The sequence below is a fragment of the Amia ocellicauda genome, chromosome 8 (assembly GCF_036373705.1).
Source record: "Amia ocellicauda isolate fAmiCal2 chromosome 8, fAmiCal2.hap1, whole genome shotgun sequence".
NCBI classification, from domain to species: domain Eukaryota; kingdom Metazoa; phylum Chordata; class Actinopteri; order Amiiformes; family Amiidae; genus Amia; species Amia ocellicauda.
In genome coordinates this window covers 21,494,387-21,515,730 of record NC_089857.1, presented here as the reverse complement: position 1 = coordinate 21,515,730, position 21,344 = coordinate 21,494,387, and the positions used below count along the sequence as shown (strand labels likewise).

The 21,344-nt window shown below is 40.0% G+C and overlaps 1 protein-coding gene across 3 annotated transcripts in view; it reads right to left on the bottom strand.

Moving 5' to 3' along the window:
• Window positions 1–21,344, bottom strand: part of unc13bb (unc-13 homolog Bb (C. elegans)) — a 191,330-nt gene that overhangs the window by 98,642 nt on the left and 71,344 nt on the right. For 2 of the 3 annotated variants that reach the window (XM_066710679.1, XM_066710680.1), the window contains exons 4-8: window positions 19,456–19,573; window positions 17,275–17,398; window positions 13,302–13,375; window positions 11,168–11,225; window positions 4,769–4,991 (exon numbers count right to left, since the gene is read on the bottom strand). In XM_066710679.1, coding sequence (XP_066566776.1) covers window positions 4,769–4,991; window positions 11,168–11,225; window positions 13,302–13,375; window positions 17,275–17,398; window positions 19,456–19,573 — 597 coding nt within the window. Of the gene's footprint in view, window positions 1–4,768; window positions 4,992–8,857; window positions 8,894–11,167; window positions 11,226–13,301; window positions 13,376–17,274; window positions 17,399–19,455; window positions 19,574–21,344 lie in introns of all 3 variants that reach the window. The other variant, XM_066710678.1, reaches the window with a different exon arrangement.

Sequence of the window (21,344 nt, the reverse complement as noted above, 5' to 3'; positions counted from 1 at the left end):
TGCTGAGGTTACACTCTGGTTCTCACCTAAGGAATCTGTCCTTGCACTATCCTGAGATGAGTGCCTTGACTTTTTTGACTTTGGCAAGGTCCCAAATTTGCTAATCTCTTCTTCTTTTTCAGCAAGGTACTCTGATACTGTTTCTACTAGGCACTGCAGCTCATCCATGGGATCAACATACTCATCACTAGGCTCCTCGACTGGTGACAGCATGGCTTCTGGTGCCCAACCACCAACTTTGCCCTTGCCATTCTTCCTTTCCCTATAGCCCAGGTTTTTATCTGAATGGCCAACGAAGGGAGATCCAAACCCAGGAGTGCTAGTATAATCTCCATTCTCTGAATTGATGGCCTCGGCTAGGGAGGCTATCTCCTCCATCTCTTCATCTGAACCTATGGAGTACTGCAGCTCATCTGAGCCACTGCTGTCATATTCACTGTGGCCTCGAAGCCTCGCCTCCTCTTCTTGGAACGCTACATAGTTCTCCAGGGTATTCTCCAACTTGTTTTTAGCCCACATTTTTGTTTTATACAGCAATCCATTCTTATAGGGGCGTAGACAGGGCATCAGATGGCTCTCTTCCTCCAGCTCTGCCAACCGGTCAAGAGTCTGTTCGCACCGCTGATGACGCAGACGCTCAACTGAGGGGATGATGGATATTTCTGGAGGGGACGACTCATCCTCAAAGTTGCTCGCCTCCTTGTAAACCAGTCTGAGCTCACCATTACTCAGGCCATAGTCACGTAACTTCTTTGTGCGTCGCCTGTCTATGGTGTCATACTCCTCTGGGTAAGTTGCAGGAGGCACAGTGTCGCATTCCACACTCTGGTAGAACCTGGTGCCAGCTGACTCCCTGCTCGCCCTGGCCATTCGGAAAATGACACTCCTGCTATCACTCTCACCCTCCCACTGCTCCTGCTCCTTGTCTAGGTAATCCTCCAGCAAGTTCTTCCCTAACACACAATATTTACTTTCCCAATCTTCTTCCCCCATCCCAGAATCTACGGGGATTATCCTAACCCTTCCTCTCTGGTTAAGGGGGCAAAATCTTCTCGGGTGCAAATAAAGTGAGTCAGGAAAATGTGTGATAAAGATGTGATAAAGAAAACGGGACAGAAACAAAGAATTGGAAAAGAATAAAAAGAAAAGGAAATACATCAGACAATAATCAGACAGAAAACATTAAAATCTATAACTGAAATGGTGCTGATAACATAACATCATAACACAAAAGACAACAATGAGACATTTCCCAGATACATAATTTTTCTTATGATGTATTATGCCCTTATGTATATACACTCACGTAAAGGATTATTAGGAACACCATACTAATACTGTGTTTGACCCCCTTTCGCCTTCAGAACTGCCTTAATTCTACGTGGCATTGATTCAACAAGGTGCTGAAAGCATTCTTTAGAAATGTTGGCCCATATTGATAGGATAGCATCTTGCAGTTGATGGAGATTTGTGGGATGCACATCCAGGGCACGAAGCTCCCGTTCCACCACATCCCAAAGATGCTCTATTGGGTTAAGATCTGGTGACTGTGGGGGCCAGTTTAGTACAGTGAACTCATTGTCATGTTCAAGGAACCAATTTGAAATGATTCGACCTTTGTGACATGGTGCATTATCCTGCTGGAAGTAGCCATCAGAGGATGGGTACATGGTGGTCATAAAGGGATGGACATGGTCAGAAACAATGCTCAGGTAGGCCGTGGCATTTAAACCATGCCCAATTGGCACTAAGGGGCCTAAAGTGTGCCAAGAAAACATCCCCCACCACCACCACCAGCCTGCACAGTGGTAACAAGGCATGATGGATCCATGTTCTCATTCTGTTTATGCCAAATTCTGACTCTACCATCTGAATGTCTCAACAGAAAATCGAGACTCATCAGACCAGGCAACATTTTTCCAGTCTTCAACTGTCCAATTTTGGTGAGCTTGTGCAAAATGTAGCCTCTTTTTCCTATTTGTAGTGGAGATGAGTGGTACCCGGTGGGGTCTTCTGCTGTTGTAGCCCATCCGCCTCAAGGTTGTACGTGTTGTGGCTTCACAAATGCTTTGCTGCATACCTCGGTTGTAACGAGTGGTTATTTCAGTCAAAGTTGCTCTTCTATCAGCTTGAATCAGTCGGCCCATTCTCCTCTGACCTCTAGCACCAACAAGGCATTTTCGCCCACAGGACTGCTGCATACTGGATGTTTTTCCCTTTTTACACCATTCTTTGTAAACCCTAGAAATGGTTGTGCGTGAAAATCCCAGTAGCTGAGCAGATTGTGAAATACTCAGACCGGCCCGTCTGGCACCAACAACCATGCCACGCTCAAAATTGCTTAAATCACCTTTCTTTCCCATTCAGACATTCAGTTTGGAGTTCAGGAGATTGTCTTGACCAGGACCACACCCCTAAATGCATTGAAGCAACTGCCATGTGATTGGTTGTTTAGATAATTGCATTAATGAGAAATTGAACAGGTGTTCCTAATAATCCTTTAGGTGAGTGTATATACACACATACATACACAGTGGCCTGAATGCTCAATCAATTAGACCTGCACTTTCTGATGCAAGATGGACAAACAGCACAGTACACATCAGAAGCTGGCCATCAGAATAAATGCAACTTAATCTCTGTAAACTTTACCCTGCCTGCTGCAGAAGAATTTAAGACTTGGGCTCCTCACTACACACTGACAAAAATCAACAACAGAATAAAGAAGTCCTCCAATTCCAAACCTTTGATCAGTTTCCCACTGAAATGTAGAACTTTATGTTGCATTAGCACCAGATCAGCTCTCTATCTGTAAACAGACTGTGCTTAGTGACAGTTCATTAGCATCCCTTAAGTCGCTCTCATATAACACAGCAGTTTAAGAGCACACAGGCTGTTTATCTTCCTGTTATTTGGCTCCAAAACAGAGAATACCCCTGCATCACCCAGCTGTAGATTTCACTGCACAAAAAGCTGGCAGATAACTGGTGCCTAAGAGCTTATATACCTTGGATGCATTCCTACTTAAACATTTCAAAGTTCAGGAACCCGGTGGTATGGAATATATGTCTTGAACTCATTCAACTCATTGTCAACTTTCATTAACTTACTTTGCAAAGGGGTATGAACTAGCATACGGAGACCATTAAACAGTCTAACAGTCTTTGTTTCACAGCTGGAGAATTCTGATATCAGTAGTAAAACTACGATAAGATTATATCTGGTCAGTTCCTTGCTAGAATGATCTTTAAGGAATCTGATCTGCTTGAAGATCTACATCTGTGTGTACATTTGACCATTGTGAAGTGCAATGTATTCCATAAATCTCATACAAATGCTTTTTTAACAGAGCACTTTAGAGATTTATATTTTGTTTTCAGTCAATGCAGATTACGTAAATGGCAATGATGTCTAGCACTCACTACTGTGGGAGACGGACATGAATCAGAAAAACGTGGGGGCTCCAAATCAGCAACATCAATGGGATATTGGAGTCAGACTACTTTATAAAGTGAAAATGTTTTTCACCTCTTTGGAATACCTTGGTGGAAATGTTTGCTGATCCAATCAATCTTAATTTCTTATTTTTAAATTCCCACTCACTCATTTAGTCATGAAAGACTTACTGTTTACTGTTAACCAGACTTTTGGAATTCACTTTAAATCCATCACTGAGAACTTGTATCCATATCCCTGCAAGTGTGGTTTGGTTAATATAGGGTGTTTGTGATTTCTCCCCACCAAGTCAAAAAGCCATTTTATGTGACTTTTTTGTTCAGATGCCAATTTTCACTGGCCATGCTGGCCATGTTAGATATAAACCACAAAATCAGGTTAAAAACAGGGCAGTCTGAGAGAAAGTAAATTACTTTTACCATCCTCAAAATATACCTTTGGTTTTGCAAAGGCAAGTCCTTACTTTACCTGAAAAATCTGCACACAAATTAAAATCTCCAAGCATGAAAGAAAAATTATTAGCCGGGTGAATAGTTTGTTTTGAAAGTACAAGGTGGAAACAAATATTCAACGTGAAACCAGTGTTTCTGGAAGTGACTGGAAAACATCAATTTTATTTAAGCAGAGAAAACTGCTTTTGTGTGAGAAATGTGAGAAAAAGTTGAAGGAGTCTGAAGGGTGATGAAAGCAAGGCATACGAGATGTCATTTAGATTTTAATAATTGCAGCCAGTTATTCATACAATTGTGATGTCTTCAGTGACATTACATCATTCACATCAATGACTTCAGCCTAAACAACAGGACTTGACTAGGGCTCCTTTCAGACTAGACAGTCTAACTAAATGGAGAATATGCTTTTTTGGTTGGTTGGTTGTTTTTTTTAAACTGGTATATGGTCAAGATCCATTAGCTTTGGAAAATCTTCACTGGAGACAGAAAAATATATTTCTAGCCACTTGCAGAGCAAATCTTAGGTGTGGATGCCAATATAACCACTGTGCGTGACTGTTACGTCAAACAGTAAAACTCATCCTTCAAAACAATAGGGAAGTAAGACATGCATTAGAATGACTAAGACATTCTGGTGGTGAAATATTGAAAGGAATAATAATGAAATATGAAAGCAGATTTCATTTCAAGGATTCCTTGGGAAGCCCTTGTAAATGATGCGACTAAAACATGTGCTTGTTCCCTCTATTGTACCTATATAGTTTTTTGTGTTCATTTGCTCCAACTACTGTCTTACACCAACACTGCAAAATTAAAAATATACAACTGCTGTGTCTGAGCGGCGGTGGGGCATGCCGTACCTGGTGCCCCTGTGCTCGCGGTAGTCCAGGTCGTAGCTCTGCATCGAGTCGGTGCAGGATTCGCGGGAGTCGGCCTGGTGCTGCAGCCGGGGGGGAACGGGGTACTGGTGCAGGGAGGAGTTGGGCTGGGCTGTGGTGTGGTACTGGGGGGGGATGCTGTTACTGGTCTCACTGCGGTAGTCACTGTCCCGGTCATCCACCGCACTGTCGTGGTCCTCGAGAGCTGCGGGGAAAAAACAAGCTCCGAAACGCAGCAGGGGAGAGGAGAGGTCTGGAGGGGCACGGGCTGTGAATATATACCCCCTATTCAAACTTCCACCACAGTCACCCAGCAGAAGGAATACATGCTTTACATACACTAACACACGCAGCCCAATCTAGCCAACCAAAATTGTACGCAAAGAAGAATAGTTAAAAAATAATCTTGCATGGCACCAGGTAGGCCCTAATTTACTTGAACTTAAAATTCCTCTTACAAAAAGAAAGTAAAACAAAAACTGTAAGATTTTGCCTAAAGATCGGTGATAAATGGAGTTGCTTCGAGTTGCGAGACATAAAAGATTGAAGGGGTGGCTTTTAGTAAGGTTTTGTCATTTTAGTTAAAGATTTAGCTTTGAAAACAGGGGACAGTTATCAAGGTCATGATCCCTCAAACAGAAGCGGTCTGCAACCAAATCAGAGAATCTTTGTAAGCCATTTAGGACATTTTGTGAACTACAATAGGTGTATCCTCTAAAATATAAGTTTCATATCAATGGTAAAGAATGCATGATGATGTAGCAACCCTTAACTGCTGCCAATGTAATTAAGAATTCACCATAGCATTTAAGACAAACCGCTTCAATAAAATGTCATACAGAGTTTGCACAAAGAGGTGTCCTTCATTTACCTAAATAAAGATGTTTGAAAGACAGAAACTAAATAAAGGCAGAGAAAGACAGAAACTAACAGGCATGTTTTAGACATTTACTAAGGAGGAGGATATCATATTTCAGGCAAAATCCATACAGCCCTTCAACCATTACACAAATAAAAATGATAATAAAACAAACTATTTGAAATATGTTAAAAAAAGAAAGAATAATAGTCCATCCAGAAATTATTTACCAAGGATTGTCAGAGACTCATCGGGTTTCACAGGATGTGGCCACCAATCAATTAGTGGGTTTCACGTGGAATGGCCATGGAAGTTACAGCCTTCTATTGGTTGTGCATGTATAAATAAATAGCTCATGCTTTAGCTACATTGGAGGCCACTTACCCAGAGCAGACCATTCCATAAAACAGTTTGATCAAAAAATAAATAAAATAAACACATAACTTTCTCACATGCTCACCTAAAGCCCCTGTGATCAAACAAGGTGTTCCTCTTAAGGTTTAAAAGCCACTGCAACATTTCACTACATCATGTTAATGGACAAGCCCTTAATCGCACGTCACAATAAACCAATTACACAAAAGGGGAAGGTGAGGAAAAGTGGATCCCTTATGACTACCATTGATTTTGGATTTCAGCCTCCTGGTGAAACTCCGGTTTCTTACACCAGGTCTGATTCACTGTATCATGAGGAACCAAGATCTCAGAATGTGGGATTTCTCCTGCAACGGGTACTTTTTCGATTTGAAGTATAAAAGATCTTATAAGTGAAATGCTTTAATTTCTCATTGTGAATCGGGATTGCAAGTCACCATCTGAGTAGATGGTTACTATACAAAGACACAAAAGTCAGCTTGGCTACCAGTGTGTTGGCACATGAGCAACAGATGTGCCTGGGTACATTTAAAATCAATGTGTATGGTTCATTTCACGGTTAAGACGAAGGTTACAGTTAGGGTTTGGTATGCGATACATATAAACAGCATCTACTCAAATGTACCCAGATACATAGTATTGATGTGGACAACAACCACTTGAGGACAATTAAGAGGATGTGGTTGGAAAATGCGCTCATCTGTTTATCTCAAACTAAGAGTCGCAAGCATTCACGATTCCAGTCTGTTACACTTGGACCCTACTGGCCACAATGTAATTTACAGACATTCACACACATCACCATTCAAGTGCAGCACTTATATGGCCAACCCTATTAGTCCTCCTTCACATCTGTTGATAGATGGATTCAAAGAAAATCCAACTTAAATGATTCTTGACTTTTAAAAGAGCTTTTTTATTTTTTTATTTAGATTAAGAAAAAGGTAGAATAAGTCATTTTTAAGACACCTTCTATAAGGCATTATGATTGCAATGCCAGGTCTTAGAAAATGATACTGAAAATTAATCTTCTGTAACCATTTTCATGCTCTTAAATTGACCTGGCTTTCTCATGCAATTACTTATACCATTCTTAGTACCCAAACTAATATCCTTTGCTTGCATGACGCATTATGTTAAACTCTTGCTGAAAATTTCACAGTATCCCACATTTAACGTAAAATTAATAGAGAAGTCTAATAAAGTATTGTTTAATTTCGGCCATATGATGTGAAAAAGGCATTAGATTTCTTTAGAATTTACACAGACAGGAGGTATCATCTAAGTAAAAAGGAGCTGAAAACTGTTTCACGGGGGCATTAAAATGGCATAACCCTGCAGTGGCGTTACAAAAAACCTTCCTGACTTATTATGCCATTTTATCTAAGGGAATTAAAAAGAAGAATAGATGCAAAGACACAGGGTGAAATACATGTGTGTTTGTGTGGGTCGCTGCATATGGCATTCTGTATACACACTCGCTCAGACACACATTTGCATACAGATCATTTTGAGATATTCTGTCTCCTGTATTGTAATGGAGAGGGAGAGGGCAAGGCCTCCCCTGACTTCCTCTCTTCGTTGCCGTTCGCAGGGGCAGCAGGTCACAGGGGGCAGGTCTGACTGGGAGAAGGGGGCATACATGCATTTACCTTGGTAAATAGTTACAATATTCATGCATACTGCCCTCATTGCTACCTTCCCAAATAAACAGTAGAGCATGAGGTGATGAGATGGAAATGGGATGAGATGAGACCACACATAATGTTCCAGATTCATTGTCACTCCTCCTAAACTCTGTGTTGCCTAAGCTCAGCTTCACTGATCTACTTAATGAATTTTCCTTTATTTTTTTTCTGTAAGGTTTATTTTGTTCACTTATCGAGAGAGCCAGATGTATTGCCATTATGATCCCATGCAAACCAGATGTTTTGAATATGAAAATAAGTGCAAACGAATGGAGGAAATTAAGACGCTCTTGGGAGGGATGCATCAAGAAGTGGCAAATATTGGTCTTCAGACATCTTCTCATTTTATAAACTTCTAACTCTTCCTAATCTCACTCTGTTCTCTCTTAAGATGACGGAGACAAAACAAGTCTCCAAGGCCTGCCCTTCACAGTGCTGCTGCATTGGAAAATAGGCCGAAGCCATGAGCCTTGATTTCATTCATTCATATCTCAAAGACAACTATACCTAATGAATGCATGTTTTCTAGTTAAAACTCTTACTTAACGAGCCACTCTGGGAGGCAATGGTTTGTCTTTTTCTTACTCGCTTGTTTTTCTTTTTCCCCAAGGACTAACAGCACACTTCTTGTTGAACGGATCTGGCTTAGCTCATGGCCTATATATTCTCTCGATTTCTTTATGGTTTGTTTCTTTAAAGTAGGCTACAATCAAAAAACTGTTTCAATCTCTATATGTTGTGACAATGTAGCTTCTTATGCGTTTCTTATAGAATTTTATTGGTCATACGGCAAACTCTGCACTACTCCAACAGACTCGTTTTAGAAATAACTAACAATTGCAAAGGTAATATTTTGTATGTCTTTTGATGAAAGACATACAGATATATACAGATGAATACAGGAAATCAGTCTTTGGCAACGTGAGGAAGTCTTCTTTCTTACAGAGCAGCGGCAATGAGTTTGACCAAGAGGTTGAAGATGGTAGAGGTATGAGATGAGGGAGGGAGACTGGTTGAAGAGAGCCCTCTATGCATGAATATCCTCAGTGGTGGGGATATTTTTGATCATATCGGAGCATGCAGAGGTACAGTAGGAGCTGTTAGGATACTTGCAGGGGAGAACAAAAAAAATGTAGAAGAGTTACATACTCTGCTGCTCTCCCCATCCGAAATAACTCCAATTGCCTGGTTAGGATGCAAATGTTAGCAAAAAACAAAACAAAAAGGCAAAAAATACAAAGATCTTAGGATGTATTCCTTAAAAAAAAAAAAAAAAGTTCAGAAAAATATTTGGGGATTTACATTTCAAAGATCAAAATATTTCATTTCTGAGGCAGGGTGATATATTCACACAAGACATTTGCAAAAGGAAATATGTAAATATATATATTTCAAAGGTTCAATATGCACCTGTCAGCAGTCAGATAGAATCAAAGTTAATACTTTATTGTTTCTACAGCAATTATTTCTCTCAAATATGGTGCATGGGGCCACCGATTGTAATTGAACTGAAGGGCATATCCCCATCTCACAGGCCTGGGCTCAGTCACTCTGTCCAGGAGAGATCAGATGTCCTGGGATCACAGTAAAGGACAAAGCACTGTCCAGTTGCTAAGAACAATGCTGAAGACATCTGTGATGGGATTGGTAAGTATTACAGACAACTTAAGGATCTCAGAGGCAGAAAGTGTCCCTACAGCGTCCTGGTAGTGTGGCGGGAGCCATTGTAGTGATTAATGAACTGCAAATAGTATCCTGTAGTGCACATGTACCTGATTTAGGAAGGGGCACCAGAGAGAAGACGTCCCAGCACTATCATGCATTGGGCTTGATAAAGACACTTAAAAAAAACACTGTTTGTGTGTGTGTGTGTGTGTGTGTGTGTGTGTGTATGTATGCGATAAAAACCAAACTGCATTTTAAATGTCTGTTCTTATGCAATGAAACATTAATCACCTACTTGCCATTACTATTTCAATGTTTCTATTTCAATTTGTGTTTTAGTGATGTACCATTCATTAGTAAAATTGTAGAAACCTGCATGAATATTGTTACATGCTTGAGATAGAAATGCGTACATTCAACTTTATCCTTACTGTAATCATAAAACATTTAATTAAAAAAAAAAAAAAAAAAAAGAATGGAACACAATATACAGACTGAAAATCACAGCCAACACAGGGGACTAATACACAATGATAAAAAAAAGAAGTGAACTGATCTCTTTGTGCAGAATGCTGGAGAGCTGGGAATTCTGTGAAAGAACTCCATCTAGTGGTATTGTCCAAGTTTGCTCGAGTGCTACACAGCTGGACACATCCATCCAGACACAGCAATACTAACTAGGCAAGAGAGGCGCTCAATGTGCAGATAAACACAGGAAGCTTGTCGCCTGTTAAACGGTCAATATATTTGTTATTAACTCTCTACAATTCACTGACTGAATATAAGTTTATTATCAGTGACATTGTCCATCTACAGCAGGCTAACACAGTGGTTTGGGTGGAGGAGACTAGTTGTTAGCCTGAGCAAGTTATTTAACCTATTTGTGCTCAGTTTGTAAAATCAGAAAGAAAAAAAAAAAGATCCTGTTTTTAGTCACTCTAGAGTAGCCGCTGTCTTTACATCACTAACTCCATACTCTCTGGAGAAACGCAACTGCTATATGACTGAGTATTATTGACAGGATTCATTTTTACTGCTGTGGAAATTACCCTATATTACTTGCATACTAGTCATGCTAGGGGTCAAATTATGCACAGACAGACGATTTTAAAGAATTGTGTTTAAAAAGGATTTGTTTTGGCTTTAAGTATGAGACTGCATCAGACATTCTAATAAGTAAGAACTGAAGAAATTAAGAAAGGAAATGGTATAAAATAACAGACATACATGCATTCAAATAAATCAAAGTAATACCAATTAACCTAATAAAAAGAGCCTGCGACACTAAAATGCCCAGTGGAGACTGCCACAGGTTCTTTAGACATATGAGCCATATTCATAAAACATTTACATTCATGCCAAGTTAAGTGAAGAATTATCATATCAGACTAATTTACTAATTCACGTCATTTAAAGGGATTAATTCTTTATTTGGCCCAAATTTCAGCTTCTAAAATAACTGCACAGAAGATCGTCTGTTATTCTTCACAATGTCAAAATGGCAGCCCTGTAACACTAAGGCCCAGACCAAATGAAAACTACAGACTGGTTCCCGTTCATATTTTGCATTAGAAGTAGAAAACAATGACTTCTGACAATAAATTAAACCATGAACAGGTAAAAAAATATATATATAATCTGATTTGCAGTTAGGTTGGATAGGTTAACATTTTGATTTGGTCGAGGCCTAAGAAGGGAATGATGATGTCAGTGTGTGTAAACAAAAAAAGCAAGGGAAGATAAATGAATCCAGTGGGAGAGATATGCTCAGTAGGGGATGCAATTCACACTTACAGCACTGGGAGGCAGCAGTGGGCAGCGGCTTCTTCTGAACCTCCTGCTGCAGCAAGTACTGGAGAGGGGAGCAACCAGAGGTTTAATCAACAAGAGGAGCGATGGGATTTAGACCAAACGCAAACCTTCACAGAACTGAAAAGCACACCAGAGGTAAAATTCACTTCAAACGACACTTATGACATTCTGTGTGTTTATGGCAGGAGCGGACACACACTCCTCAACACCACAGCTTCCCATAATCATTACATATTTTTATATGTAAAGTTTCTTGGGTTTAACATCAATGTCCAGTAAGTTGCTTTTGCACATTTGCTCATACAAGGGTACACATGAGAATAGCAATGAAAAATAGTTCCTAATTCATACGGAGGTATCAGCACCATCATTATTACACAAAAATGGTTAACTATCATTTAGATCTATATAGAAATGATCCCCACCCCTCCGCCCCCCAGCACACACACACTCTTCATGCAGACATACCTAGTTTTACCCTTTGAGGAGCCAACATTAATGCAACAGGGAAAGAGCGTGCAAATGATAATGTTAATCACCGTTCAATTCACTAATCCATGCTGCCCACCGCACTGGGGGTCTGATTAATATGATATTATGCCAGTTTGGGCTTTTAATTAATGCAGATAAGCAGTTCCCCAAAAAATGGTTGACTTTGTATTAATTAATAAACACAGTGGAAGGAAATTAGCAAAACTGATTAATCTGGCAGGAGAAGATACATTTTGCACAGAATTATATTTTCAGGTTTTATATGTTGGTCCTAAATAAGAATGTTTTTCTTCTCTTTTATCGGGATCTTTGTGATAGTTTGTTTCACATTGCCTTAATTAGAGAATGAAGAGGAAAAAAAGAGTATCATATTTATCTTCTCCAGATGTCTTTTGAGCATCAAGGTATTGAACGCATGTGTTGCAGTTCTCAAATGCTCTGCCTAGATGGCAGGTGTGTGTCATAAATATAAGGAGTTACAGGTTTATTCCCACAGTACATCAGTGGAGAGAGTGAGAGTCCCGATCTGGTGTGCGTAAGCAGGGAAATGAAGCTGTTCAAATCAGAATATGTGCGTTTTGTTATTTACATATATAATTTAAAACATTACAAGATCAAACGTAACTTGCCATTGGAATGTCATTAGATACGCCAGTGACACAGGTATGCAGAATGAAAACTGATGAGGAAAGAAATATGTCCTGTGATGAATGGTAATAACATGTACAATAAGACATTTTCTATCATGTTCAATTTAGTGGCAAGGCACTGACATCTACAATGTGTTTTTAATTTAGACTGGAGCACAATAAGGCTTGCTCTGAATTGAGAAAATCGAATAGGACTCAATAAAAACAGTCCTATCTTACGTGCTATTAGCATTAACCTGGAATGAATTTTAAAAACAGGTTAACTAAAATAACTTGACATTTAAAGTGGAACAGACCATACTTATGATAACAGTATTTCACAGTTTTTCCATTATTCAAAAGGTGAACGTGTAATGTAATAATTATACGAGCTCTTGTCCGGTTAGAACTTTATACTCTGTAGGAAAATAATCAGAGAAATGGATCCTTTAAATCTTAGTAGAAGATGCTACAAACCTCTCTTAGTAGAATTAAGTTTTACTGCTAAACTCCTAAGTAGGAAATCATTAAACAATGTTAGCCACTGAATTACACCAACTTTAAAATTAATATATTAATGAGAGACAAAATACACAATTACTTAGGTTTGGCAAAAATATATTGGTATTAATAAACTTGTAAATTCAGTGAATGAGAAAGTAACACCTGCACTGAGGCGAAGCAGATAATTGTGAAAAATGCAGGCAGCAATTTATGATAACTACCCGTATGGTTAATTCACGTGATAATTGTACATCATTTTGCTGTTAACTGAAACTATTATCTTGAGTTTCGGTTAATGGTTTCTTTAATGAAGGTCTGTGCTTATGTAGTCAGTGTGGCTGGACCCTGTATTTGAAGCACAGTCAAACCTAGAAACCATTTTCATTTTTATATTATTAACCTTCATCTTTGTGCTCATATCTGAAATGGATAAAAACATGCGTTTCATCATTCTGCATTGGAGATAGTTATTTCAAGATTTCATATTGTACCTCATCATGCAGTCTCATAGTGTTGATCTGCTCCAGCTTACTTGTCCAGTACCTCGCCTCCTCTTCAGGGATATCTGGAAAAAAACAGCAGTTCACATTTTTTAATTACGTGCAAGTAAAAAATATATATCATTCAGACAGCCTCTGAAATGCCGAAAACAATGATCCCTACTGTCCATAATAGGAAACTATGGAGTTCACTAAAAAATGTACCTAGCCAATGCTCTTAAATATGACAATTAATAAGGCTTTGATCCTTTAAAATGCTATATAGATATATATTTTTAAAAATCCCAATCCAATACTATTGTGAGAATTTCTAGTATGGATCAGGAACTATACCAAACTTATACAAATAATACAGGGCTTGTGTGCATCTGCCTTTCTTTCTGTGTCTTGAGAAGTCTATAGCAGACAGACACTTGGTTCTTAAAACATCGGAGTTCCCTGCCTTAACATTTTCATGGGATGGGGTAAACATGGCTACACTGATTACAAACATTCCTGTTGTCCCCAAGGTCATAAAAATGGTGAGATGGAATTGTACCCAAGGCTATGACATATGTACTCATTAGCTATATTGTTGATTATAATAATCTGTTAGACTTGCGTATTAATCAGCATTTAATGACTATTAATTTCATTGTTCGGTTTCAAGGTCCTATAAATCAGTGGTTCCCAAACTTTCTGGGTGGCACCCCCCCCAAAGGCATTTGGGTCACAGCTTGCGCCCCCCCACCTAAAACCCACCTAAAAGCCAAACACCCTTCTGCGAAACTAGCAATGACAGAAAATGAAAGAGGAGCAACAAACAAACTAATATTAATTAAACACACACAGCCAGCTTGAACTTGAACGCACAGGTATGTTTCCAAATTTATTTAATAAAGTTGTGTTAGATGACTATTTTAAAATAAAGTTCAGAACTTCTTGCAATTGCAAAAATTGTCACTATTTCTAATTGGCATTATTTCACATTTAATGTATTTTTTGTTAATGCGTTTCCAAAATAGTCCTGGCGAGCTCGTTTCCCACTCAATGACATTTTGCAGCTGCAAGTTATTCTTATGTATTTATTTTACCGTAATTATCACCTCATATAGTAATGAAGTAATGTTCAGACTGTACAATGCACTAGTTAGAGCTCATCTGGATACTGTGTACAGGTCTGGGCTCCACACTTCAAGAAAGATATCGCTGCTCTAGAGGCAGTTCAGAGGAGAGCAACCAGACTCATTCCAGGTCTGAAGGGAATGTCCTACTGAGAGACTGAGGGAACTGAACCTTTTCACCCTGGAACAGAGGAGACTACGTGGGGACTTGATCCAAGTCTTCAAAATCATGAAAGGCATCGACCACATCAAACCAGAGGAGCTTTTCCAGATCAGCAGGGACACACGCACCCAGGGACACAAATGGAAATTGGGCTTCAAGGCATTCAAAACGGAAAACAGGAGACACTTCTTCACACAGAGAGTCGTCACAATCTGGAATAAACTACCCAGCGATGTGGTAGAAGCTGAAAGTTTGGGAACATTTAAAAATAGACTGGATAGGATCCTTGGATCACTTAGATATTAATGAACACCAAACGAGCACGATGGGTCGAATGGCCCCCTCTCGTTTGTAAACTTTCTTATGTTCTTATAAACTGCTGTGTATTTTGGTCTGAAACTACCAATTAGCGGCTTCACAGACACTGCTGCCTGACAATCCTCTATTCTGATTGGATATGGAAGAATCCAATAACCGAGACCCAATTTCCACTCTTGTGAGTCGCGACAGTACAGTTTGTTATAATGTGTCTAAGTGTAGAAAAAGTCGTTTCACAGAGATAGGTGAATGCAAGAGATATCAGTTCATCCAATGCGATTTCAGCGGGGTGGCAATCAACATTTGTCAGATCCCCTCAGGGATCTCGTGTCGTCTTGACTTTTTACACATTCAGCTCTTTCCCCGCGCCACCCCATAAAGGGTCTTGCACCCCCCCAGAGTTTGGAAACCTCTGCTATAAATAACTGCAACCCTTTTTCTTGGGTTTCGGACCAGGGATCCTCCATATCTCTCTGTTTTAGGTAAAAAAAAAAAAAAAAAAAAAAAAATCTTCTTTCTCTGATGCTGGGAAATTGTAATCTGAACTTGTACAAAGATCATCAGAAAATTGATCACAATCATTTTAAAGAGTAAAATGGAGACCTTCTGAAAATCAGAAGGTGGGAAAAGCATACAAGAGATTGTGATTTTGTTTCATGCCACATTATTATGCAAGAGCCCCCCCTCCCCACCCCAGTGTAAAGAGGGGTCAGTGTCTCAGGATCAAAGGCCATGCCGAGGCTGAATCTTGCTTTGAAGAGGGCTAAAAACGTGGGGCCTTCAAAGGATGGAGATGAAACAGGAGACTGCTGGGTAAATGGAGAACAGCAGATACAACTTCAATAGTAAGATGTCAAGGCCAGCATACTGCAGACCCTATCCTTCTAAAGCCTAACCTTTTACACCCTTTACTTTCAAACCACCAGCAGTGCCAAGATTGGGGCCCCGAGATCAAACTTCAGCAGGTCTGTTAAAGGGCTGGTTGTTACAGACCCCTCTCAGCACTGGTTCGATGCCCATCTTAGAATTTTAGCTTTCGTTTTTCTTTTCCTTTACTCCTCCTGTTCCTACTAGAGAGCTGAAAGTGAAGTGCCAGGTTCCCTTCATTATCTGAGGAACCTTGTGGCAGATGGAGATAACACAAAGCATCTTCTGTGAGCAGTTTTTATTCTAGAGTAGTCCTACATTTCCCAGCATCAACAAGTTCTGAGTTGTGTCTAGCTTTCTGATGGAGAGAGAAATGCACAATCCACTTTATAAGGGGAACGGTTGCATGTCACAAACACAGGTATGTTCCTAAAACACAGATGCATGTTATCTTTTCATCTCAATTGAGCACTCCGTAAGACTCTCCAGGTGACACTGTAATCTTCACTTTAAGTACATGGGGTGGGTGGCTTGTTTCTACCTGCCACATCCACTTGGTTAGTTTCCAGTAACGGGTTGTTATTTATAACTGTAGTTGTTTATTTATGAATAGCAGATGCATGTATACAGTTGACTCAGACTCTTTGAACCCTTATGACATTTCAATTAATCAATAAAAAGGGTTTGAATCACGTTGGCTGTCACGTCACAGATGTACTGCCTAAATGGCTCTTATGTAAGGTATGAAATCTTCCATTTATTCTTTGTCTATTTAATGACTAAGTAGCTGTTATCATGTGCCAGGTTATAACAGGCAAACAAACAACTAAATAAATAAAATCACTCACAGGGATCGCTAATGCCCCAAGATGCAATTAAGATGGCAAATCAAACCAACAAACACCAAGAGTTTTCAGAAGCACATAGCTAATTGTACAAAGGCTATAATTGGGCTGCTGTTGGAAAACATCTGCTCTCCAGAGTACAGGGATACCTCTCACACCTTTTCTCCTGACACTGTTTAATCAAGAAAACCTGTAGAGACCCCCTTACCGTCACCTTCAATTGCACTCATACATACATAGATGAAAATAAATATTAGGGTAGAATATTTAGCTTTTCTCTAGTGTTATCCTATACTTTCTCTGTTCTTATTAGCAAGCTAAATCACAGTTTATTAAAGTATGGGGACAGGCAGGTTGACTCAGAGGAAAGTTATCCATTTACTTAACCAAAGACACATTACACTGAGAGAACCCTCTGGAAGGCACACAAGGAGTAAACGTATTACGCCCAGAGCTTACATTTAAGATAACAATAAATCCATAAGAGATTATGACATCTGAAATCTGCAGATATATTTGAAATATCCCAAGGCTGCCGTACTCAGAAACCTAAGTCCACACATCTATGCAAGCAGTAGGCTGGAAAAGTGGATGCTCGCTGATTCGATCGCCAAATTTTCTCAGAGAGGCCCAGAGAAACCGGCGAAAGGGAACGAGACTTTTCTCACCAAAAGGCAGCTCGAAGCGGGTGTCCAGCAGGATGCGGTGGGGTGTGGGGGTCTTGGTGCCATAGATTTCATCCTCCTTCATCAGGACCTCTGCATCCAGAGCAGCCCACTCCCCCGGACCTTCCTGCAGGGAGACAGACACACTGAAACCCCTGGCTCCTTCCTTAAGGCATCTCGCCCTCTGAAATAAGGGAATACATGGCTTCCCAGCTACTCAGAAACTCAGCAACCTCCCCTTTAAACACAAAAGCCAAAGTACACTTCAGTCCTGCTATGCTGCTCTCCTGTCCTGACCTATTTTGCCACACTACCTCTCTTCCAGTCTCTAGCTATAATCCATCCCTAAACCCTTCTGCTCTCAACTGCCCTTCTCTCCCAGCTATGTTCGCTCTTTAGAATAAGTAACCTGAAATACAAAGCAACTCTGCCTCCTCAAATCAGCGGTTTCATTGGACCATAACACTTCTCAGTTTCTTAAATCTTTACTTTCTTACTCCAGCTCTTATGTCAGCCCTATTAGGCCACTGGCAAATCATCATCACTGCAGCTGCATTAACTACTGAACTGCAATTTCACACGCAGTTAGTCCTGGTGTGATTCCACAGAGCACTGATGGACTGTCTGTGTAATTGTTCTCCTAAATCTCATGAAGTCCTCCGTGGTGCGCATGTGTGTTGCTTCTTCGTGCAGTTTACATATAAATAGTGCAGTAATTAGGTCGATATTCTATGGAATGGTGGTACCTGACGAGGTTGACAGTGTCATCTGAGATAAACGAGCCCAGAAGAAGCAGAGACAGGAATACACATATTTAGTGCAGTATTGATTTTAGCCATCTCACTAATGCAGCCTGACAAGGTGTTAAACACTGTACTCCGCTTCTAAGCATCTCGTATATCCCTCGGTGTGTCGAAGGCCAGCCTTCACGCTGATCGGAAGTGGATTGTGTAGCTGGAGGCCAAAGCAATCCTGCTCCTCAAGTCAAACTATACAGTGGTTTGCCTCTCTAAACTTTAATTCTCAAGACACAACAAATCCCATAGACCATGGCGGAGTAACGCATGTTAGCAGTTAGATTATATTGAAAAACAAACTGAAAATCATACTGACATTGTTATTCTTCGGTCCGATGTCATGACCGTTCCAACAACTGTTGTTCTAACAGTGTTCAACATTTATTTGACAGCATATCAAATTCATCATAGCTTAGATCTGCACATTTTATATTATAAGGAGATGAGAGGTCAGAGTAATCAGAGAGGTTTGACAATATATATACATTAACAAGGCTATTAGCAAGGTAACTGTACTATAGGGGATTATAAATATTTAAAAACTAGTTGACAGATAGAACATGAAGTCTGATGGTTTGCAGAAACAATATGCAAACGTCTGTGCAAAGAAAGATTTGATTAATTGATTCTATTCAGCAGTCACACAGAGCCATCATTTTGTATATTGCACAAAACTTAATTGAAGAATAGAGATTGTTGGGCTTTGAGTAAAAAATAAATGCATAACAAAATAAAAATAAGAAGAATTATGTTCTAAAGTTCCTGCTGAAGGGATAACACAAAATTGTCAAAAGCCAATTAAAGCCTTCTTGTTTTATGTCAGACTTTCGCTGAGGTTTAATTTTGCTATAAACCCACAATACAGTAGTCCTTCTAAACACTTCATTGCCTTCCTCCAGGGAGCACGTGTTTGGAGAGAAACAACATGAGTATTAAAATATACCAGATGGCAATCAAGAGAACTACAAAGTGTTTGTCAGCTTTTCTCCAGTTAAAAGTCCTGTTTTCCGTTGAAGGGTAAACTAATGGACACGGTGTTTAGTCTTTTTTTAAAGCCGTGTTTCTGTCAATCATCTTTTCAACACTTAATACAAAGCACTTTTGCTGAAGTGATCGCTATATAGCTCACGGTTCACAGAGACGCATTCTGGTTGCTGGGTTATCTGCATCTTTCAAGAATCAATTTAATGAGGTTCTCCAGCAAATGAGCTGCAAACAGCCAGACAGGTACTGTGGGTTCAGTGACCTTCTGTGGCTCCTAAGGCTTGTTCTTTAGCTCTTCAAGCATTCTGTGGAGTATGATGGGGTGCATGCGTGTGTGTCTGTGTCTGTGTCTGGCTGCCACGGAAGTGCGTCTGTGCCTGTGATCTCAGAGTGGGCACTTCACCTCATCGGACTGGCGGATGGTGCTGAGAGGGATCCAGACAGTGCCCACCATGGTGTCCCAGATCAGGCCTTTGTTCCATACCTCCACAATCAGCCCCAGGTCCAACTGATTGATCTCACTACAGAGGAGAGAGAGAGTGGAGAGAGACAGAAACCAGCACACCATTAATTCACACACAGTGCCTGCACACGAGAACCTGCATCTCAGAAACAAAGGCAGTCTGTATTAGGACTCTATTATCAGAAAAAGACAATACAATAGAAAGACATGGACTGTGTGTATGCCAATATCAATACCATCACTGATTACAGTCCCTAACAGATCTACAATAAGGAATAATTCCTTATGCTTTCATCAACTCTTGGGTATAATTTATTTTTCATGAAATATACAGATGTTAGATCATAACTTTCCAGGCTCGAGTCTTGCATGGTAGGCTCCTTTTTTTTTTGTTTGGTGACATTTTCTATCTGAAAGAAAATACATTTCCTGATGCCAATGAGCATTCATGCTTTAATTAAGAACCGCTGGTAATTAACACAGCCTCTTCTGTCACTGCTGCTGTGAAATTCCCCGATGTAACAGACAAAGTAGTGCGGCATAAAAAATAAAAAAAAGAAGCTGACCGCGTATACAGGGGAAATTGTAACAAATCAGCGTAATGAGCACGCTAACTCAAAATGCCAAACTCCCCCGATATAATTAATTCAAGATCTCTGCCTCCCTGGAACACGGTCTAGTCTTTTTCTCTGGAGAGGAACAGGAAAGACCTACTTTTGCTTCTCAGTGTCTCAGTCTCTTCTGTTATCGTAATTTAGCCTCTTTCTCTGTTCTGTGAGGAGGCAAGACAGGAGAACAGCCTCAGTACAGATGGCTGTGTGTGTCTGCCATTTAAAATCCAACTGCCCACACTGCACAAACACAGCAATAGAATCTCTTGCCCTGGTCTGGCATGGCCAGCTCCTGAATACCCCCGAAATGAAATGCCAAAGATAGTTTGGCCAGACATTTCAATTACCATGTTAAAAAGGGACTACTGTGAAACAAAGATAAAATAAATGACAACATGGTAAAGTTTAAAGAGTAAAGGTATCCAACTTGGAAACATTTAGACACCATCATGGAGATCTGAGTGAGGTTTTCAAAATCCTGCAAGAGAAAATGTAATAAAGTGCCAGGAGGACCATGCATGGGGGAAAAAAAAAAAAAAAATCTCATTTGAAACTTCTGGCTTTACTGAGACGATTTCCAGGAAAAGAACCATTAACTGGAGGGAAATAAACAGCATGAGAGAAAGCTGCCTAAGAGAGAGTAAATCGAGACACTAATAAGCATCTGGACAGGGTGTGCAAATACTAGTAGAAGAAGCAGAACAATAGAACTGAAAACTAATAAATAACAGACAATGGACTTAAATGTTGTCCTCCTCTCATTTCTTAATGATTTGTACACAGTCTACATTTAAAAATACTCTGGTGCTTCCTGTGCCAGGGCAAAGAGAGAGACTAGAGACTGGTAAAGGAGGCAGAGCTAGCTGGCAGATAGACCCCAATTTGCCACACTAAAGTGCCTGGAGACATCTGGGCTAGCTGGAGTTACTGGGAACTCTGGTCTTTTGTTGGCTCTGACATTGCGGTTTGCAATCACAGACAGTCAGCCTCACAGCACACACCAGCCTATCCCAGCACAGTGGCCCATTTCAGCTGAGGGCATACAGGTGAGATACTGGTGATAGTTAATTGAAGAAGAGGAAAGACATATTGTTTAAACCATAATAAAAATGGGACACCATTGCGTGGCCTTCTTAAGTAAAGCGTGCTGATGTGAGTAGATTAAAAAATGTATGGATTTTTATTTGTCCAGCTCTGCTTTGCCCATTAACAAGTGCT